Raw genomic sequence first — 23,640 nt, forward strand, 5'->3', positions numbered from 1 at the left:
CCTGATTGGTCCGCTGGTCTGTTGGGGTGTGTCTTGGTGTGATTTTCAGATGAATGCACCAGTGAAAGGATCAGCGTGTAACAGTGACTCGTCCTGTTCGTTCATTCAGTCACAAACACCTGAAAGTAAAAGTTGTTCATCACAGATGAAAGAAAGTTCGGAGTGAACAGGGAGGAGGTGCTGTCCGCGCTCCGTGGTTCCCTCCGTGGCTCTAATCCAGATTTCCTACATGTTCTCAGATGTCAGACACTCAGGGGGCTCATGTTGCCTTCCTCCTCCTCCTCCTCCTCCTCCTCCTCTTCGGAAACGGGATGTGATGTAAATACACAGCAGTTTTTTTTGTTCCTCTGTCTTTGGAGTGAGCACAGCTCCTTCTCCCAGTTCACTGTTCGGGAAAAAGAGGAGGAAGCAAACATAAAGGCCGTAAAACGAGGAGCAGGGTGAAGCATCAGAGAGACAAAGGGACCGGGACTTTTGTCCACCATGATCCTGTGAGCTCCTCCGTCTGTCTCCGACAACAGTCTCACGACCTGCCGGACCGGACTCCGAGGAGAACGGATCAAAGCGGAGAGAAGCTCGCTGCTGTTGTGGATCCGGAGGGAAACTGCGGACAGGTAAACAGCTGACAGTTGGTGTGTGTTTGTGTGTGTGTGTGTATGTGTGTGTGTTTGGACGGACTGGAGGAGGAAAGAGTTCAGGCGGCTGGAAACTTTGAGCGCATGATAACAGATCTGAGATCAGAGCTGCTGCTGCTGCTGCAGACTGAGGCCTAGACCTGACATCTGAGACCTGAGCGCTGGGATCTGGAGCAGCACAGCGCTGAGTTTACATGGTGATATTTCACAGATGAAACAGATTCTGCTGTCAACTCTGAAAATATGAGCAGGGACGCGCATAAAGACTCATCAGGCTCAGAGAAATGTCATAGAGACGAGAGGAGAAGTGATGAAGGACACTGAATGTTTCTGTAGGAGAGAAAAGGGTCTGAGGTTAATGTTTCAGGATAAACTCACCGTGTAAACAGATTATTACTGAAGCTGAAAAATAAAACAGATTCAAAGTGGAAAGTGAATTCAAACACCAAAGGCCTTAAAACACAACAGCTGCTATAAACCTGCAGTGAGAGTCACTGTCAGAGAACAATATGAAAGTATCAGAGGAGTGTTACTGTTGTTTATCCATGGGACATGAAGTGGCTGTAAACTGAGCTGCACACATGCTGTTTTTAAAAGTTCAGGATTCAGAGTAATATCATGCACAGATTAAAGAGATGAAACACTGATGTGATGGACGACGTCTTCAGACCGCACGCGTACAAACACACACACGTACAAACACACACACGTACAAACACACACACATAAACAGGTAAACATGAGGAAATGGATGGAGTGGAAACATCACTGATCCTGAAACTGTGGTTTTACAATTAAATCACAGAACAAAGGAGGTAAAAGAAAAAACTCAAGGTGTCATTGATACACAACAGACAGAGACTAAACTAAAATTAGGATCAAGCTTTCTAATTCTAAAATATCTAAAATATCCTCTGTGCTGAAAAAACTCTGAGACAAAGTTATTTAAAGCTTTAGATGGAGCTGGATTATGTTATATAACAAATCACTGTACAGATGAACAGAGAAATTCTAATTAGAGTCATAATCATCATAAAAATTACACAAAGTACAAATATTACTGCCACAACAGCACGAGTCTGAGCGGGAAGAAACTAAGATACAATACAGAAAATCAGATGCTGTGTCTGTTCACACACACACTCACACACACACACACACACACACACACACACACACACACACACACACACATACACTCACACACACACACAGTCTGAGGCTGACAGAGCGACAAAGCTTCAGTCAGGAGTGAAGCAGCAGAGCCGTTCTGCAGTGAAACATCAGCTGCATGTGGAGGTTTCATCAGCTGAAAGTGATGGATGTGATGGATGTGATGGATGTGATGGTGGAGCTGAGCGTGGACACTGACTGTGCAGTGAAATCACAGGGGTTTGTCCTGTTTGACCCGTTGGTTGATTTCTGTGGATGATACGATGGTTTTGGCTGCAGCAGCAGGTCGTGACACTCAGTGCTGTCGTTAGGTTCATGCTGTTGTTACCTGCAGTTTATCACTGGGAAATAAGTGTGTGTGTGTGTGTGTGTGCGTGTGTGTGTGTGTGTGTGTGTGTGTGTGCTGGTGACCTCTCGACCTCCTGTAACGTATGTTAGGGATCGTGTTTGGGTTATTTTCATGCTCAGGGCTCAGACAGACACAGACGTCTCCTGGTGAAGTGTCAGAAGGACGTAATCAATATTCTGATTATTAATAGGAAGGATTCTGAAATCAGAATGTTACAAGGTCAGAGTTTCATTCTGTTGATGAGTCCGTTCGTTGAAACCAGTTCAATCCCAAGTGTCAAATATTCTCTGGCTGCAGCTTCTCTGAGGGTTAGATGAGGACACTGAGTGTCTCTGGGTTGTGGACTGTTGGACGTCACCCTGGATAATAAGAAACCATGATGGACGTGTTTCACTGTTTTCTGATCATTTCATTCCAAACACTACTGATCCACTACAGTGAAATGAAAGGATTCTGTAATGTGATGGAGGCAGTGATGGCTGAGCGTGTCAGCTCCCTGCAGGTGTGTTTGAACGGCTTAATGTTTGTGATATGAGGCAATGAAGGGCTGATTTATTGTCTCTTGAAGAGAGTGAGAGAGTGAGAGAGTGAGAGAGAGCCGCCCGGAGCTACGGAGTCTCGCTGATTTCACAACAGCAGCAGCTCAGTGTTTGGCTCAGACTGTGAGAGCTGACGGCTCCGTTCGCTCACAGAACAAACCCAGAACAGAGCAATGGAAGACAGATTGTTTCACACTGCTGCCGCTCTGTTCACCGCTGTGTGTGCAGCTTCAGCATGGAGCTGATGTAAAGTCAGTCAGTGAAAGGGTGAATGTGTTTGTATGGAGAGAAGAACCAGCATGGAACCAGGTCCAGGACTCTCCTGCTGCTGCTGCTGGGTTCATATTTATTTTTCTTGCTCTGTTTAGGAAGAAGAAATAAAGTTTCACCTCAGTCTGCTCTGATGTCTCTTTGATCGTTAAACCTGAGGTGAACCGCAGCTTCGTCCTCATGTTTGTTTCTTGAATTGACAACAATCCTCAGAGGAGACAGGATTCTCGGAAACTTAGAAAATAATTTGTCATTTAAATGATTTCAGTTCCCAAACACAACCAGTTCTCACACATTTTTTATAACCTCGAAATCTAAAACTCATGTTTATTCTTCTTCAGTGTTTTAGTTCAATAACAGGAAGACGTCTTTAAAAAAAGGGACAAAGTTTTGAAAATGAACCAAACTGTAGTAGCTTTCAGAGCTGTCCATCACTTTGAAACTTTCATACTGACAATAGTTTGTCCTTCACGTGTGATTGATAAAAGTCAAAGAAATCACAAAGAATGTCTCATTAAAACTGATCCTGTCCGTCCGAGCCTGTCTCTCAGAGACAGGCTTTAACACGATGACATCAAACCGTCTGAACGAATCCCAGCGTGAGCGAGCGCTCTCGCTTTCCAATAAAAGATCATTCATCCCGTCCCAGTATCTATATAATGTACAGCATTGGATCCAGATCTCCTCTAAACTCTATCCAGCTCAACCTGGAGCCAATGAAGGGATCTGTGTGAGAGATTAGAGCCAGAGATGGAACCACTTTAGAGGCTGCGTCTCGTTAGCAGCAGACGCACAGGAAGACCTGAGAACGCCACCTCCTTCCCGCTAAATCCTTCAGAAGTTTAGATAAACGTCTCAGGTCGTGACCATAAGGTCTCTGACCCTTTTATCAAACTGTGGTCTGAGTTATGATGCTCCCATGATGCCTTTGTGTATAAACACCAGTTCAGCCGCACTGTAAAACACAAACAGAGGAAAAACTGGCGTGTGGAGAGGTGTGTGCAGATAGTTGGAGGTTGGAGGGGAAGCAGCAGGCTCCATCTGCTGAGCTGCGTCCAGCTGCTCGTTAAGAAGCCACAGTGAGGATGGAGGCAGGTGGAGCAGAGAGGAAGAGTCCTGAGCACGGCTGCTGCTGAGGGACGCAGATACAGAATCATCTGTGACGAGATAAACGTCACAAAACCAAGATGATTCATGGGTAAAATTATGCTCTGATGCTCAGTGTGTATCATCAAACAGTGTCTTATCGTCCTCAGACAGGTCAGAGGTCAGCTCCATGGCTTCAGTGTTCAGCAGCTTCTTTGTCACCTGTACTGAAACATCTCTGCTTATTCACATTTATTTGGATCAGGCAGCTGAACGTCCTGTACTTATTCTCCTGGAGAAATGAGGAGGTGTTGTGTGATTGTCCTGGTCATAATCAAAGACACTGAGCTGTGTCCACCTGTGTTTCTTGAGTTGGACGTCGGAGGACCAGCTGATTCGGATTCTGTGGGTTTACATAAAGACAGTCAGGTTGGATCTGGTTCATTTTAAATGCAGTTTATTAAGGACGGTCCCTCTTGTCTGTGCTTGTCACGCTCTCAGTAGATATGCAATGCCTCATGGGAGGAGGGACAGTGATGGAGTGTGATGTGTTGTATTGTCCTGGAGGATTCATGCTCAGAGACAGACAAGGTAAATCAGAGACACAGCTTTGGGGCTCAGGTTGGCTTCAGTCGGGCTGCAGGTGAGTGCAGAGCTGGTCTGTGTCAGCCCTGTAACAGGGTGTGCCCGGCCCGATCCTGCCATGGTGAACTCGTCTTCATCAGTCTGAGGCTTTTAAAGCTGTGAGACGCTCAGAGTCCTGCAGCTTCACAGAGCCTCTGCTCCCCCACCCACCACTGATACCTGTGTGTGTGTGTGTGTGTGTGTGTGTGTGTGTGTGTGTGTGTGTGTGAGTGTGTGTGAGTGACAGGTTTGACCTCAGCGTTACTGGAAAGATCTAAAGTCTTATTGTGAAATCGAGGAGAGAACCAACACATCAAAGATGTGAATGAAATCAAATAAAACACACAGGTTCAAATCAAACACGTTCCACAGCAGGTGAAACACCTGTTTTCCGTGTTTGGATACGAGTGAGAACATTCTTCTGTGAAACGATCTCTCCGTCCTCTGTAAATCATAAAATCGGGCTGAATGATCCCTCGTTCAGGTTTTCAGGTGTGTTTTTAGTTCGCCTCCTCCTTGGCTGCAGTGCTGTCCGTCAGTTCAGAGCTCTGCATGCTAAATCAAGCGCTCCTCACATTCTTCAGATGCCAGCAGCTCTTTTTAAACCCTCGGCTGCTCTGCTCCGGTTTGCACCTCCAACCCATCACCTGCTCTGAGGTTACATTTACATGTTAAACCATCTGCTGATGCTCGTGTGCAATTTTAGACCAAGTGCAGGAGCGAAAGCTGAGCCTGGAAATGTGGCTGTGAACGTGCACCTTAAACCCCTGAACTGACCGAGTCCCTCCACCGATCTGACGAGTCGGAGTCACAGAACATGCATCGACACACGATTGTTTGGGTGTGTTGGGAGAAAACACTGACACATGAAGTTGTGAAGACTCTTCAGATTTTTGTCACGTGTTGATTTTCATAAATTACTAATGTGCACAAAAATTTCAGATATTGTTTTATTTCTTTTCTGTTTGCTGTTGATAAGCAGCTGCGAGTCTTTACCGCCTGATAGAAACACACTGACAGTCTGCCATTACAGTGTGTGTGTGTGTGTGTGTGTGTGTGTGTGTGAGTGTGTGTGTGTGTGTGTGTGTGTGTGTGTGTGTGTGTGTGTGTGTGTGTGTGTGTGTGTGTGTGTGTGAGGCCTCTGCTCAGCTCTGTGTGTTTTTCATTGTTTATTGTGTTGCATAATCAGACAGACAGTGCTGCAGCTACAGAGCGGCTGCACTCAGACTGAAACACAGGCTCTGCGTCGGTGTGTGTGTGTGTGTGTGTGTGTGTGTGTTTGTGTGTGTGTGTGTGTGCGTGTGTGTGCGTGTGTGTGTGTGTCGCTGTCTTTGCAGGTGAAATATAACAGAGGACGTCCTGTTTGAGAGATAAATCCACGTCCCTGTGTCTCACACACACTCGGATCAGACGTGGATGCAGTTTATTCACTGGTCTGTGCTGAGCCAGGTTCAGGTGGTGGACGCTGAGCTGTGACGTCCCGGTCTCTGAGACGAGGACAGCTGTGACTGACCTCAGTGTCCCTGCTGTTCTCACACACCAGTGACTCCGTTAGTGACCTATTACTTTCACAGGTCACTGCTAATGTAGTGAAGACGTATGTGTCTTGGAGAGACGGATGCATTTACACCTTTTCACAGCGTGCTGTCAGGCCACATCAGGAACCTCAGGCTGTTCCTGGTTCTTCCGGACGGCCTCGCTGGAAAACGCAGTGTTGACACCACAGAGGTTTACGATCTCTGGAAAGTTACCACAGCCGTTTCATTCTCTGTCGCAGGGATCATGAGGTAACGTGTAGGAACATTTGGTGATGGAAGCTGCTGCGTTCCAACTACACATCTCCATCATGGTCTAAAGTCAGAGACGCTTTTCTGTGAAAGGTGGAGCCTCTGAAAGGGTTTTCTCCTCTGTTCTTTCATGTTCTACTGTGTTCTCTACTGCTCGGTTCTGTTTTGTTCTCAGTGAACTCTGTCTCATTCACCCCCCAACCAGAGGGAGAAAGAGAGAGAGAGATGCAGATTCCTGTGTGTAACAGTAAGAGAGAGAGAGAGAGAGAGAGAGAGAGACTTGGAGAAAGGCATGTGGATTCCTGTGTGTTTGTGTGAGCGAGAGACATAGACACAGACGGGGAGAGAGAGAGCTCTGGGTTGCGTTGAATGTTTGGAATGTTGAGGCTTTTGGCTCCAGTTTGTTCTGACGGAGGAGGGAGGAGGGAAAGAAGGAGGGAGGGGAGGCGAGGGGAGGGGAGGGGAGGGGGGACAGAATGAGCGGAAAAGAGGATAGAGGGAGGGACGAGGGAGGAGATAAGGAGGGAGGAAGGGAGAGGGAGATAAAGAAGGAGAAGAAAAAGGAGAGGAAGCTAAGATGGAGGAAAGCAAAGCGGCTGCTGCTTTATTTCTTCATCAGTCCTTCTGTTGTTTACAGCCTTTAAATAATCAATTAATTGTTTAGGTGTAAACAAACACTGGCTCTAATGTCTCTGTATCTAAAGTGCTAACGCTACACAGCATTCATTCATATTTATCTCCCTCAGCGTCCTCACCAGAAAAACAGCAGCATCACTTGTTTGTTCCGATGTTCACGTCACAGGAACAGATAATAAACAAAAACGTTCAGCCCTGGGCTTCTGATGATGATGATGATGAAGAAGAAGAGACTGTCTGAGAGAGATTATAAACAGCAGCAGAAAATAATCAGCAGAGTGACGGGTAATGAGAGTGGACAGGGCACAGAAACATGTCCACATGTGGAGAAGGTTTCTCTAACTGTGACCACGTGGTTTGAATCCAGCCACGGCGTAGAGACGGCCGCCCAGAGACGGACTCATGAGAGCAGGTTTGGTAACGATCAAACACAGACAACCTGTTTTGTTGTTGAGACGCGGGGACTTGTTTGTGTAACGTACAAACTTTGGTCAGTCGACCAAACGCTCGTGTTTCAGCCATTTTGTGGCCTGAAATCTTTCATCCACAGTTTCAGCCTGAAATACAATAAAAGCTGATTCTTCTCAGCATCTGAAACTCAGGAAACGGTTTGGAACGAAGCCGGATCTGCTTTTTGTTTCACTGCCAGTTTCCTCACTGGGTTAAATGTTCTTAAACTGGGACTCATGTCTCTCTGTCCCGTTCTCCCCCCGCTGATCGTTTTTACTGCGCCTGTCTCTCTCTCCATGTTTTTCTCTCTCTCTCTCTCTGGTCATGTGATTTAGCTGTAGAGATGAGCAAGAGTGCAGGAATCTGAGCTGCAGCCAACTCATTACACAAAGCTCTCTCTCCCTCTCTCTCTCTCTCCCTCTCTCTCTCTCTCTCTCCCCCAGCCGTTGCCAGAAAATAAAAAGTGAACCGCTGCTTTCTGGTCCAGCTCGGCTGAGGTGAATGAACTCACTTCCTGAAGCCTGAACAGATCTACGTCAGAGAGCGAAGACACAGGAGACAGAAGAGGGAAGGTGGTTTTTGGAGTCAATTGTGTTCTTCAGTGTTCGCAGCTCCGTCGGTGCAGAGCCGGTTTCAGAGTCTGTCTCCTCAGAATCTGACTCAGAGTCAGCTTCAGACTCAGAGTCTGTCTCCTCAGAATCTGACTCAGAGTCAGCTTCAGACTCAGAGTCTGACTCCTCAGAATCTGACTCAGAGTCAGCTTCAGACTCAGAGTCTGACTCCTCAGAATCTGACTCAGAGTCAGCTTCAGACTCAGAGTCTGACTCCTCAGAGTCAGCTTCAGACTCTGACTGTGCTCAGAGAGCTGCTGCCGTTCAGTCGCAGGCCACAGTCTGATCACACTGATCAGTTTCCACCTGGAGGTTCGGCCTCTGCGTGTGAGTCAGCTGTCTCGTCTCGTACCGCAGACAGTGATCAGACCTCAGACTGACCTCAGGCCTGTGCTGCACTGGCACCTCTGGATCGTCCACGTCCAAACAGACAGACGTGGGGGGACGTTTCTCTCGTCATTTTCGGGAGAATTTCCCAGTTACGCTCATATCAAATCAGTAATGTAATCAGAGAAATAGTTGTGAGTCCAGTGCTGAGATGCTGCTCAGCTCAGCTCCAGATGCTCAGAACGTCTCTGTGCAGATGTTGAAAGCTGAGAGAGAGTGAAGCCACTGAAACGTCCGGCTGATCCTGGATCTGGTTGTTGAAGTTTCACTTCAGCTCGGTTTGTCTCTGCTTCCGTCCATTGTCCTCCTCTGCACCTTTTCTCTTCCCGTTTCTGCCTCGACTTCATCTCCCTCCTCTCCCTCCTCCCCCTCCTCCCTCTCCTCCCCTCCTCCTCCCCGCTTTGTGTTTTCTCTCCTTCCTCTTTTTTCTTATCAGTCCTCAGCCTCACCCTGCTGTCTGTGCTCAGCTACTCTCTTCCTCCCTTTGTCTCCCATTCCATTTTTTTCTACTCTTCTTTCTCTCACCCCCCATCTCCCCCTCCCACCATCTCTGTCTGTCTCTCTCTCCCCCGTCCAGCTGTTTCTCCAGTGAGTCGCAGACAGAGAAAGAAAATGTCCAGAATAAGAGACGAGTGAGACGCTGTAGCATACATGAACAAAAGAAAGAGTGTGTGTGTGTGTGTGTTTCAGTGTTGCATAACCTCTGAGTGGGCTGCTGCTGTTTGTGTCCAGTATTTATAAACTCCAACAGCAATAACATTGTGAAATCACACACACACACACACACACACACACACACACACACACACAGTCCTCTTGTAAGTGGTCAGGAGTCCTCGTCTGTCCATCCTGCTGTAGTAGAAACAGTGACAGTTTTGTGTGTGAGACCCTGCAGTTGTCGATGTTGTGTAGTTGTGTTGTGTTCACAGCTTCACAGCAGATAATCAGTGAAGCGTCTCTTCATGTTGAGGGTAAACTGAACCTTCTCCTGCTCTCAGCTCATGTTTGTTACCACAGAGCAGCTGAGTTGTACGTGGAGGTGGACCGGTGGTTGTTTGCCTCCATGTCATCCATTACACAGGTGACGCGTGCGCCTTGTCAGGTGACTTCCTGTCTGTCTGCCTGTCACTGAGCCTGAAGCTTTAAAAGGTTAAACAGCGAGTTGCAGGTGTGTCTGTCCTGAACCGTGTGCTGACCAATCAACCCGTGAAACTTCGCTCCAGTTAAAAACAGTTTCAGAAACTCGACGTCAGTTGTTGATTCAACCAATCATTCGTCTTTGATGTCATGGTGTTAATGTGTCTCAGCTGTGTGAGTCAACACACGTGTGCGTCCACAGTCAAACTGTGTCCATGATAAACTGATTCTCCCTGAGACTTTACCACACAACACATTTAAAGTGACCACAAACAAACAGTGAAGAATTATTAATCATTTCAAATTCTGTACATCAGACTATAAATATGAATATATATAAATATAATATTCAGATAAATAATCTGCATGAATGATAACAAGTTCAACATCATCAGAGTCTGAGACGTTACCCAGGATGCAACTCTCTGAACTCAAAAATCACAGGAAGTGAATCACTTTTTCAGCAACAACAACAATAACAACAATTCTCTCACTCTCTCTCTCTCTCTCTCTCTCTCTCTCTCTCTCTCTCTCTCTCTCTCTCTCTCTAACTCAGAGATGTAGCGTGTGTGTTGGTGTGATCTGCGGACCATCATGCACCTCTTCCTGCTGCTGATTCTTCAAGCCACAGCAGCCTTCGGACAGATTGACCCTGGTACGGACACACACACACACACACACGCACACACACACGCACGAACGCACGAACGCACGCACGCACGCACGCACACACAAACACCAACACACAGATTAGTTCATGTTTTACTTCTCTCTCTCTCTCTCTCTCTCTCTCTCTCTCTCTCTGTGTGTGTGTGTGTGTGTGTGTGTGTGTGCGTACGTGTCACAGCACACTGTCGCTATGCCTTGGGCATGGAGGATGGCCGAATCAAAGATGATGACATCACAGCATCCAGCCAATGGTATGAGACCACGGGACCAAAGTACGCCAGGTGAGTGTGACGCGTGACACCGATGGTTAATCCAGTGATTTTCATCACAACAAAAAAGCTGAAGTTATTCATTAAACTAAAGTATCGTGTGTTGTCTGTCACAGTTTGTCGAGTCCTGATTTTAAGTTTCACCCTTTAAATGTAACGTCAGAGTGAACAGCTGTAATTTCACAGCTGAAATAAACATGAACAAAGAAAAATAAAAGCAACAAACACATCGTTGATGAAGGTCTGAGGTCAGCATGATAAGGATCCGCAGGCCGTCAGTATTAACTGTGTGTGTGTTCACAGGCTGAATCGTGAGGAGGGAGACGGCGCCTGGTGTCCTGAGGGACAGCTGGAGCCTTCAGACAGTCAGTACCTGCAGGTCTGTGTCCCCTCGCCGCCTCAAAGAAAGAAAACACAACCTCAAACATGTTCAGCCGTGTGCAGTACTTAAATGGCCAAGGCTGTGGGTTAACGAGGGGGGTTGGACTCAGAAAGAACCTGTGAGCTGATGCACAGGAAAAAGAGAAAGATTCAAAAGATTGTCTTTGTCTCTGGTCTCTGGACTCTGGTGTGTCACATGATTTGACAGAAACCTTTTGACTGAGCTGTTGACGTGTTTCTCAGGTGGACCTGGGCAGGTTGACCTTCCTGACCGTGGTCGGGACTCAGGGACGATACGCCAGAAACTCGGGGAACGAGTTCGCCCGAGCTTATCGCCTGAACTACAGCAGGGACAGTTTACTGTGGAAGTCCTGGAGGAACCGGCTGGGAAACACGGTGAGTGACCCAGATGTTTCACTGCAGAGGTTCAGACAAAGCACCGTGGGTCAGGACTGTCTGAGGGGACGAGACAGAGTTAAAAACGAGGCAGGAAAACCGTCTGAGACGCAGAAAGAATGGAAGAAAATCTGTGGAGGAAACGTGTGACGGAGCGATAGAACGAAGCGAGGGAGGAAAGAATGGGAGAGAGAGGAAGGAAAAGAAAAGAAAATGATGCTTTTTCACTCTGAGCTGCTTCTGGTCATTCACACTCATATCAGAGGAAATTACATTTACACACCAGCTTCCTGTTGGCTGCTACGGCAACACCGTCAGGACACGCTTTAAACACTGGGCCATGTTTTTAATCTGAGGCTGGTTCACTCACACGTTTCCTCCCTCACATTCAAACCGGGAACTTCCCAGAAGCACCTCAGATTTCTTCTGTCTGGATTCATTTAAAGAGAAGATGAAGTCTCTCTTTTCTTATTCTGAGATATGAATTTAGAAAACACTCGTCAACGAGCACAGTTCAGACGGTGATGATGATGAGAACGGGCTCGCACCTCTGACTTCTGTCTTTTATTTTATTTTTAGTGAATACAGAGTTTGGTATGAAAACCGGGATCATAATCTTCGTATCTGAATAAATCTACAACGCTGCAGTTCACTGTGAAATGAACGACACTCTCTATAGAGCAGAAAACAAACATAAATCCGATGTGAAGTTTGTGTGTGATTCATATTTCAGTGACTCAGGAAGCCTCAGTGTTCAGAGAGCTGCAGTGTTACTGTCCATTCACCAGCGTGATGAACTGAGACTCAGCGTGTGACTGAGATCTGATCTGATCAGGGAAGCTGCTCTTTGTTTCTCATTCTGTACATCTCCATGGCATCTGTTACCAGGTGATGGAGGGAAACAAAAACGCCTACGCCTCTGTCATCAACGACCTCCACCCGCCAATCATCGCCCGCTACATCCGCCTGATCCCGGTCACCAAGCTGTCCACCACTGTCTGTATGAGAGTGGAGCTGTACGGCTGTCCCTGGGATGGTAGGCCGCGTGTAAATGTGTGTGTGTGTCTGTGTATGTGTGTGTGTGTGTGTCTGTGTATGTGTGTGTGTGTGTGTGTGTGTGTGTGTGTGTTTTATCCAGTGTTTAATCCACCTTAACACAACCCTGTTAATGTTTTGTGTAATAAACGTCTTTTATTTTACTTTTTATTTTTACTTGTATTAAACTTTATCACAGTTGATCAAAGACAACAGAAAAAAAAACGTATTTAGAAAGTGAAACAGAATCTTTATGTAAGTTGTTTCTCGTCAGTTTGAACCTCTGAAGTGAAAAGATTTGGGGCTTTTATTTTGGTGGCAGCAGTGATTTCCTTCCTCCAGTCAGTGCTGCTCAGTGTGTCTCTCTCTCTGGTCTGTCTTTAACTTGTCCTCCTCCCGCTGCAGACGGTCTGATCTCCTACAGCGCTCCGGAGGGTCAGCTCATGATGCCGCCCGGTTATTCCATCGCCAGCCTCAACGACTCTACGTATGACGGCGTGCACGAGAGGAGGCGAGTGACGCACACGCTCACCACGCTTCAGCGTTTCTTCTTTTCCCGCTCTGTGTGACTGACAGCCGTCTTGTCCAATAGGAAGCTGTTTGGTGGGATGGGTCAGCTGACAGATGGCGTGATCGGCCTGGACGACTTCCTGCTGACGCGTCAGTACCACGTGTGGCCGGGCTACGACTACCTGGGCTGGAGGAACGACTCGCTGGGAACTCAGGGATACGTGGAGATGGAGTTTGTGTTCGACAGGCAGAGGAACTTCACTTCCATGAAGGTCCGTGTTGATTTCAGCCATTCATCCATTCATTCATTCATTCATTGGGAGGCTTGGACTGTGCTTCTGTGCCTAAGATGTGTGCGACATGTTGCTGCTAAACACGAACAAAAAAATCCCACTTAAAAAAAATGTACGGATTCACATTTCTGTCCAGTTTATACATGACTTCACATCACTTCCATGAATTCACCCTCACTTCCACTGTGATCTTCTGTTTCTCTCATTTTATTACACTGATGCTTTAATTTTAAACTATTTTACTTTAACTTTATTCAGAACGTGTCTCACCATGTATGTTTCTGTATACACTTTACCTTGCTTATTTCACCGTGTGGAGCACGGTGCATCAGGATGAATAAATCCTTATTTCTCTGATGCTGTTGTTTTAAACGACTGCAGAACCTCAAATCCCTCCTCTGTCCGTCCAGGTTCACAGCAACAACATGTTCTCCCGCGGTGTGAAGATCTTCTCCTCCGTCTCCTGTTGGTTTAAACCCCGCCTCATCGCCGGCTGGGAGGCGGAGCCTGTGGAGTTCAAGACGGTGCTGGATGACAGGAACCCGAGCGCCCGATACGTCACCGTGCCGCTGAACCGCCGCGCCGCCAAATCCCTCCGCTGCCGCTTTTACTTCGCTGACGTTTGGATGATGTTCAGCGAGATCTCCTTTCAGTCGGGTAACACACACACACACACACACACTCACACACACTCTCTCACACACACACTCTCTCACATACACACACACACACACACACACACTCACACACACACACACACACACACACACACACACTCACACACACTCACACACACACATCATTTACATTTCTGCCAAAATAGAAAAATAAAATAACTTTCTGTTATTTGTCCTACAGAGGACACCGTACTGCCGACACTGGTGGTGACTTCCCCTCCAGCCAATGAGGAGAGCGCCTTGACAACCACACCAAAGACATGTATGACCTTTGACCTCACCCTTTTCCTTAGACATGAAGTAAGAGTGGACAGTGTCTGAACCATGCTGTGCTCATCATTTTAACATCGACAGAAAAAATTCACCTTAAAATTGAGACATTAACATTCGTACAGCAGCAGGAAAAGTGTTTTTGTCACGTTGTGTCACGTATCTTCCTTAGAAACCATTTGTTTAACGTTAGCCTTGTTTAACGTTAGCTTTGTTTAACGTTAGCCTTGTTTAACGTTAGCTTTGTTTAACGTTAGCTTTGTTTAACGTTAGCCTTGTTTAACGTTAGCCTCATTCGTAGACAGCTGTTCTCTCATCACTGACTCTCAGGTCCTGATGTTTCTCCGTCTCCACAGCAGCTAGTCCATCAGCCAGCGATCCACCAGATGACGGCAACACGCCCATTCTGATTGGCTGCCTGGTGACCATCATCCTGCTGTTAGTCATCATCATCTTCCTCATCCTCTGGTGTCAGTACGTCTGTAAGGTGCTGGAGAAGGTGAGGAGACAAAGCGCTGACTCCAGAAGTTTTGTCAGTGTCTCATTTGCTTTGGATGTTTTGGACGTTTATTTTCCTTTTTTGGAGATAAAGATTCGAGTCTGTGGCTTTGTGAGTAATGTTTATTACATCCCTGAGGTCACTGCAACACTTGAAGTTGTTTTCTGTTTTAGTCGTGTGCTTAAATTTCTTCATGAACTCAAAGAGATTGAAGTCAGGTTTTATAAGTTTAGGTCCGACGAGCTGCTGGACTCTGACAAACGTCAGGTCGCTGCCGTGTCACAGAAAATACCATAAAGAATAAAACAACACACAGAAGATGTTTGTTTTAGGGCTTTTTCCTCCTCTTCCAGGCTCCACGTCGGATCCTTGAAGAGGAGGTGACAGTTCGACTGTCGTCCTGCAGTGATACCATCATCCTGCAGACCCCCCCTGTGCCCCCCCGCTCCGGACACGCCCTTACAGGTAGTCAACAGCAGATGCTGTACTCAGCATCTTCGATCTGTTGGTCCAGGAGTCACTGAATGTCCTTATGTTTCTCACCAGCTCTGTTTCCCCATAAGAATGAACAGGAAGGAACCAGTGCAAAGGAATTTCTCCTCACAACTTTACTGAGAACTCAACTTTAGTCATTCACACATTCATTCATTCATTCTCTCACTAATTTTGTCGACTTATCGAGACTCATCGGATCACCTGAAAACTTCTCTGTGGACTCCTGCAGGAAATGTCTGCTTCTTGTTCATGTGATTCATTCATGTGTTGTGTTTCCCTCAGGCCCCGCCAACATGGACCCTCACTATGAGAGAGTTTTCCTGTTGGACCCACAGTACCAGAACCCGGCGCTGCTCAGAAACAAGCTGCCCGAGCTGTCGCAGAGCGCTGAGGCCTCAGGTAAACGCTCACTGTGCTCAGTCATTACAGATGAGTGTGAGACTGCCACTCGCCTCTACAGGCACGTCACCATGTTTATGTTTTATTGACCATCTGTGGAGGTTTACTGATCGTAAACGAGGAGCTCCCTCATCTATGGAAACATAAACCTGGGTGGAAGTTATTGTGAATTAGCGACGCCTTAAAAATGTTCCAGATGCATCCGTGTCTGAACCCCGGGCTCCTCTCGCCCATAGTCAGCTGGGACGGGCTCCAGCTCCCTGCGACCCTGACGGATCAGGCGGTATAGAAGATGGAGAGATGAATGTCAGAGAGATGAATGTCAGAGAGCGGAGGCCTCTGCTGAGACAGACTGCTGCACTCTGCCCCCAGCTGGCCACTTCAGAAACCTCACACATCTGCCACAGGAAAAACCTCAGCGCTCTGTCTCTTATTTCCTCTCATCAGCTGTTCGCTCATGGACAGCTCCTGAACTCATTTCCTTTATTTCCTCTGGAACATGTTGCACATGCTCTGTCTCTTCTCGTTTTGTCTCTCACTCTTCTTTTCATATTTTCTTGATGATGCTGTAAGAAACTGCAGAGTCTGCACACTCATTCATTCTGCAGTGTTTCTCTCCTTTACCTCCCTCCCTCTCTCTCTCTCTTTTCATTACCTCCTCTTCATCCTTCTCCTCTCCCTCCAGCTCTCCTCCTTGGTAATCCTCTCTATGACCTCCTCCTGCTGACTTCCTGTCACATGACGTCAGGCTGGCTGCGTGGTAAGAGCTGAAAGGTGTGACTTCAGACGTTTAAACATCAGTCAGACGCAGCGGTAAAAACCTTCCTCATGTCTGCTGCGTCTCACACTGTCGTCATTCTGACTTTTCCCTGTGGACGGAAACCTGTGAGGTTAAAGTTCAAAATAATTTAATTCTGGAAGTCATGAAAATTAAAATATCAAATCACTAATGATGAAAATGTAACATACATGTGCTCCTCCAGCTGACATGTTTCCCATTAGCCTCCTTATTATCTCGCTATCGTAGGATAACAAAACTGTTTTAAGATAAATGATGTTTTTACATCTAGAATAAAAAAGTTGTTTTCCTGAATGAATAAATATTGAATATTTAATAGTAGTTTATTAATACAGCATCAGCCGGCAAAGAAGTGAATCTCTGTGCTTACGCTGTGGTGTCACAGTGCAGATTTACAGTGATGGCACCTTGGTTTCCTCAGCCCTGAACCTGGATCAGTCTATTAGGCGTGCAGTTTATCTGGATTACATGTCACTGATGTGCAGGATGAGGCTGAACCTTCTGAAGTGTTCTGAAGATGACGGAGAAACGTTTTACTTTAGAGATAAAAAGAGAGTCGACATGTTTTCATGAGAGAGGAGACTCTGTAACAGCCACACACAGCTCAGGGATGAAAGTGGATTAAAAAGAAAGTTCTCAGGCCACGGCCGTTTTTGGCTTTTATTATAATAATTTTAAAAATCTGAAATTCTTCCAGTGTTGTGGAAATGTTTTGTGTGACTGTGGAAGAACTTTATCTGAAGCTGTGAAGACGATAATATTTTTGACCCAAATTAAAAATCTCTCTCTGTCCATCAGCGTGTGGGGGAGGGTACGCTGAGCCTGACGTCACCCAGTGCACACCGCACCAGTGTTTCCATAGCAACGCACCGCACTACGCCGAGACGGACATTGTACGGCTGCAGGGCGTCACCGGGAGCAACATGTACGCCGTCCCCGCCCTCACCGTGGACTCTCTCACCAGGAAGGACATCTCTGCTGCCGAATTCCCACGGCAACAGCTGATCTTCAGAGAGAAGCTGGGGGAGGGGCAGTTTGGAGAGGTGAGGGGGAAGGGGGGCGGAGTCAGTGACCGTGTCCTTGAAAATTTGTGGACGAACGAAAATAAAACAAAGCTTGAAAGGTTTCTGAAAACGAATGAATGAACGAATGGACTTGATTTCTCTTGATGTTCTGGTCTTCAGGACTCTGATCGGGATTTCTTAATGTCCTGCAGGTCCACCTGTGTGAGGCTGAGGGACTCCCTGAATTTCTTGGGGAGGGGTCGCCCCTCCCTGACAGAGACGGCCACTCTGTGCTGGTGGCTGTTAAACAGCTGAGGGCCGACGCCACCAGCCAAGCCAGGTATTTACGTGCGGCTCCAGTGTCTGTGCATGTTCACACCATCGTATTCCCGTAAACTGGATCCAGGCGCTGAACAGGATCGATCCAGGCTGTTCAGTGGTTGTTACCAGTTTTACCCGTAGTGATGGTTCCCAGTCTGAGAACCAGGACCCCGTAACTGCTCGCAAGCTAAACCTGAGGGGTCACTGCATGTTTTCACTGAGGATTAGGTTCTTAGAGGTGGTTTGAAGATAATTCATGTCTGAGTTGAAGAGTAAACCTGAAAACGTCTCCTCTCGTCTCCCTGCAACCGTCCGTCCATCAGGAACGACTTCCTGAAGGAAATAAAGATCATGTCTCGCCTGAACGACCCCAACATCATCCGGCTGCTGTGTGTGTGTGTGTCGTCCGACCCGCTGTGCATGGTGACCGAATACATGGAGAACGGAGACCTCAACATGTTTCTGTCGCAGCGGGAGATCGAGAGCACGCTGACACATGCCAACAACATCCCTTCAGTCAGGTTAATACACCATACGCACAGTTCATGCTGTTCACACATGCCAACCACATCAGCCACACTTCCTGTTCGCTGAACTTTTCAAAGCTTCATGTAGGTTTTTGATGCAAACAGTAGGGGGCGACACTTTTCTTCAGAGGAGGATGAATTCAAGTTTCTCCTTTTCTTTCACCTCACCTCCTTCAGTGCTTCTCCTCCTCATCTCTTGCCCTCTCCCTCCCCCCAGTCTATCCGACCTCCTCCACATGTCGGTGCAGATCTCGTCGGGGATGAAGTACCTGGCATCTCTGAACTTTGTGCACAGAGACCTGGCCACGAGGAACTGCCTGCTGGACCGTCGCCTCACCATCAAGATCGCCGACTTCGGGATGAGCAGAAACCTGTACAGCAGCGACTACTACCGCATCCAGGGCCGGGCTGTGCTGCCCATACGATGGATGGCCTGGGAGAGCATCCTGCTGGTGAGGGACAGGGGGACAGATATAACTTAACTCTTATTCATTATGAATGTTAGTGTAGTAGTGTCTGTGCAGCTGTAAAATTATGTGAGGAAATGTTAGAAGTTTTCAGGGACAAGCCGAACCTGGTCTCAAAAAAATCCAGTGCTTTACAGTGAGAGACGTTTGTGTCAGGAAACAAAAACCCTCATGGACCAAAAGGACAGTTTCTTAGAAGCTCCATCCTGAAATGTAAAAGTTTGACTTCATTTTATGTCCATGCCCCCCCTCCTCCTCCCCCGTCTCCAGGGTAAGTTCACCACAGCCAGTGACGTGTGGGCGTTTGGTGTCACCCTGTGGGAGATCTTCACTCTGTGTAAGGAGCAGCCCTACAGCCTGCTGTCTGATGAACAGGTCATAGAGAACACTGGCGAGTTCTTCAGGAACCAGGGCAGACAGGTGAGATGAATCAAACACCCCCTCAAAGAGCAGAGTTCAGTTCAGTTCTGATGGATCTTTCATCCAGGTGTGGCTGATTCTGACTCTGCTCATTCCACCTTTCACCGTTTCTTCATCTGTAAAATGTCCTTTGATTTTCAGTAGATCATGCTCACACACCTGTGGAATGCCTTTTCCACTTCTGTCCTCTCAGATTTTCCTGTATGCTCCTCCGCTCTGCCCACCTTCTCTCTTCGAGCTGATGATGCGTTGTTGGAGTCGAGATATCCCCAACCGACCCTCCTTCGAGGGACTTTACCAAGCCCTGAGGCCCCACGTCAACCAGTGAGCCAAAGTCGCTGGGATGTACCACTCGGGCTGTCCTTGGCGGCGGGTTCGTCCCTCTCTGGACTCCTGGAAGACAATAGATTGACATGAGAAGACAGAGGACTGGTATTGAGTAACAAGAGCGAGCCGCTGTCAGAGGGAATGAGGAAACCGGCAGAGCTGTGGTCAGAAGGTTGGTTTGCTTTGTGTGAACAGCAGCAGGATGGAGACGGGAGAAGGCCGGTCAGCTCGGAGGAACGTTTCACAGGATCAAAACCTTTCAGCCGTAGTGAACAAAGTTTTCTAAGCTTTCTGCAGATTTCTGTCAGTGCCAGTTTCACAGTTTCATCCATCTCTTTAAAGCCTCTTTGACCAAAACGTCTTGTTGGACCTTTTGACATTTCTTCTTTTCATGGTGTTATGGTGCCAAAGATGCCGTAAACTTTATTTTCTTCCTCTCTGGACGGACTCTTCAGTCTCTGTAGTTTCTCCTGTCCCTGTGTTTTTTTTATTATTATTGTAAAGCACTGTGTCTGTGTCTCTCAGTTATTCATGTTCCTATATTAACCCACACTGGAGCTGGTTAGGGTCAGATTGTAGCGTAGGATTTGATTTTTAGATTTTTATTGTATTTTATTTTTCTTGGTTTATTGTATTTCACTTGTTTCGGTCTTTTTTGTGGATATGAATGTTGTTCAGCTGAGGTTCACATCACGGTGCCAGAGGCTGGGGTGAAACCTGTGAGCTTCACAGACTGAGAATCAGTCAGTAACTGTGGCTACTTTAGGAAAGAATCACAATCAGGAAAAAAAAGAGAAACAAAGACTGTTAGTGTTAAAATTATTAGATTATTATCATAAAACCGTAAAACTAATCGTCATCAAGTGACATTGTACCAGTGACATCTGTAAACTGGTGTGTTACGTTAGTAACCTGTGGGAACAGTGGGAATCAAACCAGCATTAACAGCACAGGTACTGCATGTTGTGGGGGGGGGGGGGGTCAACCCTCAGAGTGTGTAATGCAAAGATCTAACATCAAGGTATCACTTTACCTTTGTCTGTTTTTACAGTGGGGCCTAAAAACTGTGTGTTAAGTGTGTAAATGTGTATGTTGGAGCCCACAGACCTGCAGGTGTACATGCTTCGTCTCCACCCGCCCTGTTCTGCCTGGGTGGAGTTAGTGGTGGTGTAAATTAGTTTGGTTTGGGTTAACAGCATTAAGATTTTAAAATTCAAAGTCTGTAGTTTGATCACAGTGAAACAATTCACAAACCAGTCAAATTCAGAAACCAGTCAAATTCAAATATTTCCCAGTCAGAAACCTTTTCCCAGCAAATCAAACCCAGACAGAAGGTTGGACTCAGTCTTAAAGACAACGGAGACACCAACAACCTCTGTGCAGATTTTGGTTAGCTTTCTGTCTCTGCCCGGTTTGACAGTGTTAGCCTGGGTTTGGTGTGATTTTGAAGACATGCCACGATCCGACCACATCAAGGTGAAATTTGGGGCGAGGGGAGATGAAGCGTTACATCTACACTTTGGGCCATTTGCAGCAGAACTACTGTGTTAGAAGGGGACCCTCGGGGCCGGGGGCCAATGAGCCACGAGGGGCTGAGGAGCAGGAGCTGATACACATCGGACAGGTGAAGCCATCAGAAAAGCCCCACCTCTCGCAGCCTCTCACAGCCAATCACTGCTGCACCTTTCCTAACATCCTAAAGGAGATTCGTGTGAGTAAATACGTGTTCTTTTCCTTTGCTAACAGCAGGCACAAACAATGACCTGTCAACAAGATGTTTGAAATCTACAATGATTTTTACCGCATAGCATTCAAAAGAGTCTTGTTTACAGAACTAATGCAGGATAGATGCAGCACAGAACAACCAGAGTGCAGGGCTGTGGCCTCTGTAGTGTCCACAGCCCTGCACTCTGTGGAAGGATGGATACAGAGAAACAGGTGGTGATGACGGGTCTTCCATTTCTAACCATGATGTCAGGATGAAAAGCAAGTAAAACTGAAGGTGGTTGACCGACATTGTAACTGGATGAGTGTGTGTTGTTCCATTGGGTTTCTAATGGGCCGGTCGCACCAGCATTTTAAACATCAGAATCTCACCATGGCCAGATTTGTCTCAGTGGAACAAACTGGTGCAAACCAAAATCACGTTCACAGGAAAGACGGAGGAAGACCAGATACGTTGAGTCTGAGTGTATCCCTCAGTGTTTTTGTTGTTACAGTAGTGTTTTGTTATCTGTACTGTATCTTAACACAACATATGTGTGTATGAGTGTGTGTGTCTGAGAGAAAATGAGTTTTGTGAACGAGTATTCTCGACATTCCTTTGAGCACTGGGAGCTAGTTGGGATTAAAGTGGTTAACCAGAGTTGCTCTGTTGTGCCAAATTATGTGATTAAATGAGGGAGAGAGGATTTTTTTCTAAACCAGAGGAAAAAGTGCAGTAAGTAAGGAAACCACTAAACTCAATCTCCCAGAGTCCTTTGCTACAGTGAGCCTGTGTATTTCGTTCTGGTTGCATTAGAGAGATAGACGAGTCTTTTAGTTTGATAGTGTACAGTATAAGAAATCTATAATATCTCAGTGTGTGAATGCAGATTAGGTGTGATAATTGATTATCTATTGAATTTATAGAAGCTATTTCTCTGATTATCTCTGTTGTGGGAAGGTGTTGGGTTTTTTCTTTTTTCTAACAGGAACTCAGCAGAGTTGAATCTGATTAACAGCTGTGTTCTCTCCAGTTTCTCATCCACACTGTTTGATCTTCAGTCTCATCTTCAGTATTGTTTCAGATGTATGTTGTACATAGGCTAGTAGCTGTGTATATTAATATATTGGGAGTTGGGAACTTCTTGGTTCTGTCGTCCCAAGTCATTTTCACTCTGTATCCTCTCATGTCTCCGTTTGTTTTTCTTATTATAAACAGTAAAATTTATAAAACACAAGAGTCGAGATTGTGTCTTTTTTTTTTTTTTTTTTTAAAGTAAAATCTTTTTTTCTATCTATTTGCAAGCAACCTGCGTTTACTGTGTGTGTCTGTCATCACACACTCACACTGTGAGGTCAGTCGTTGCTTAACTCCCATTGGTCAGAAATGCTCCCAAAATGAATTTGTTGGTTTTTTTCATGATCTATTTATGATGATGCTAAAATGTTGTTGTTGATGTTGTTTTAACTGTTTGTGTGAAACCATCAGTGGGAGGTTCAGAGTGTCCCTGTATGGTACACCAGCAGGGGGCAGCAGTGAGGCGCAAACCTCAGCCCAAACTCTGAACCCAGCACGATTCACTTCACATCAAACAGCTAAAACAAACCGTAGCACTGGTTAAACCCGCTGTCTGACAGAACCCGTGGTGGAACCATTCTCCCGTCTCATCATCAAAATCTTTACTTCACATCGAAGCTCATTTGCACTTGGAACAGCTCAGTTCTATCTGGGTTCAACACCAGGTTTCAGATAATGAAGCATGAACTCTGGAAACAAAACTGAGTAAAATCTAATTTAGGATGATTTTTTTTTCCTTTCTCCAGTTTAACAATGAACAGTGTGTCTCAGTTTAGCCACAGGATGATGGGCGGCAATGTTTTTCTTGACCATGACCCTGGTAATAAAACTCTACAGCCAACAAATAGGAACAATTAACATTATACCTTGATTAAAATGTTCATATTTTTTAGCCACTAAAGAACAGACAGACAGCAGCCAGACTCTGAGACTGAACTAGAAAAAAAGGCTAAAAATCTCAAGTACAAACCTGCTCAGGTTAGTAACCTACTCCTGCATCTTACCTTTACATCAAAATACCATTGTCCTCATTAAAGAACAAATGGCAGAGCTTTGGTTTGGTGCCAGGATCAGTTGGATCATTTCTGCTCTTCACCTTTGTGAGAGCCACACTGGCTGTAATTGTCTTTGGCGGAAGCGAAGCTAAGTTTGACAAAGAAGCCAAAAGCAGAGGTTTGTTTGCAGACGTGGGCTCAGTGACCGCAGGTTTCATAAGGGTGGTTCAGCAGTAGTTCAGGGCCAAAAGAAAAGTCATTGAGGGATAAACAATCGCTCAGGTTTCATTTTTGACATTAGTAAAAAAAAAAACTGTTCAGTGTGGCCAAAGCCATCTGCAGCTTCAGGTATGCAGACTTAGTGATTTCTGGCTGGTCGGATAGAGAGTAAAAAAAATTAAGCAACACAATGAGTGGAATC

General features: G+C 46.3%; 1 protein-coding gene across 1 annotated transcript; it reads left to right on the forward strand.

The window, feature by feature from the left end:
• The first annotated feature begins 281 nt into the window (after nucleotides 1-281).
• Nucleotides 282-22,378, forward strand: ddr2l (discoidin domain receptor family, member 2, like). Its single transcript, XM_041041874.1, has 20 exons — nucleotides 282-614; nucleotides 10,241-10,339; nucleotides 10,532-10,634; nucleotides 10,926-11,001; nucleotides 11,247-11,399; nucleotides 12,288-12,435; nucleotides 12,840-12,945; nucleotides 13,027-13,216; nucleotides 13,648-13,894; nucleotides 14,096-14,176; nucleotides 14,541-14,683; nucleotides 15,037-15,148; nucleotides 15,461-15,577; nucleotides 16,263-16,337; nucleotides 17,175-17,419; nucleotides 17,593-17,720; nucleotides 18,025-18,222; nucleotides 18,446-18,680; nucleotides 18,966-19,115; nucleotides 19,309-22,378. The coding sequence occupies exons 2-20, from the start codon at nucleotides 10,279-10,281 to the stop codon at nucleotides 19,441-19,443; spliced, it is 2,703 nt and encodes a 900-aa protein (XP_040897808.1). The 5' UTR covers nucleotides 282-614; nucleotides 10,241-10,278; the 3' UTR covers nucleotides 19,444-22,378.
• Nucleotides 22,379-23,640: the final 1,262 nt, after the last annotated feature.

Source organism: Toxotes jaculatrix, chromosome 7, assembly GCF_017976425.1.
Source record: "Toxotes jaculatrix isolate fToxJac2 chromosome 7, fToxJac2.pri, whole genome shotgun sequence".
Classification (NCBI taxonomy): domain Eukaryota; kingdom Metazoa; phylum Chordata; class Actinopteri; family Toxotidae; genus Toxotes; species Toxotes jaculatrix.

What these genes read in the sequence shown, in the direction of transcription:
- ddr2l (XM_041041874.1), top strand. Translation starts at nt 10,279, where the DNA reads ATGCACCTCTTCCTGCTGCTGATTCTTCAAGCCACAGCAGCCTTCGGA. An exon ending in GTACGGCTGTCCCTGGGATG is followed by an intron (nt 12,436 to 12,839) that starts GTAGGCCGCGTG and finishes CTCCCGCTGCAG; the next exon opens with ACGGTCTGATCTCCTACAGC. An exon ending in GACGTCAGGCTGGCTGCGTG is followed by an intron (nt 16,338 to 17,174) that starts GTAAGAGCTGAA and finishes TCTGTCCATCAG; the next exon opens with CGTGTGGGGGAGGGTACGCT.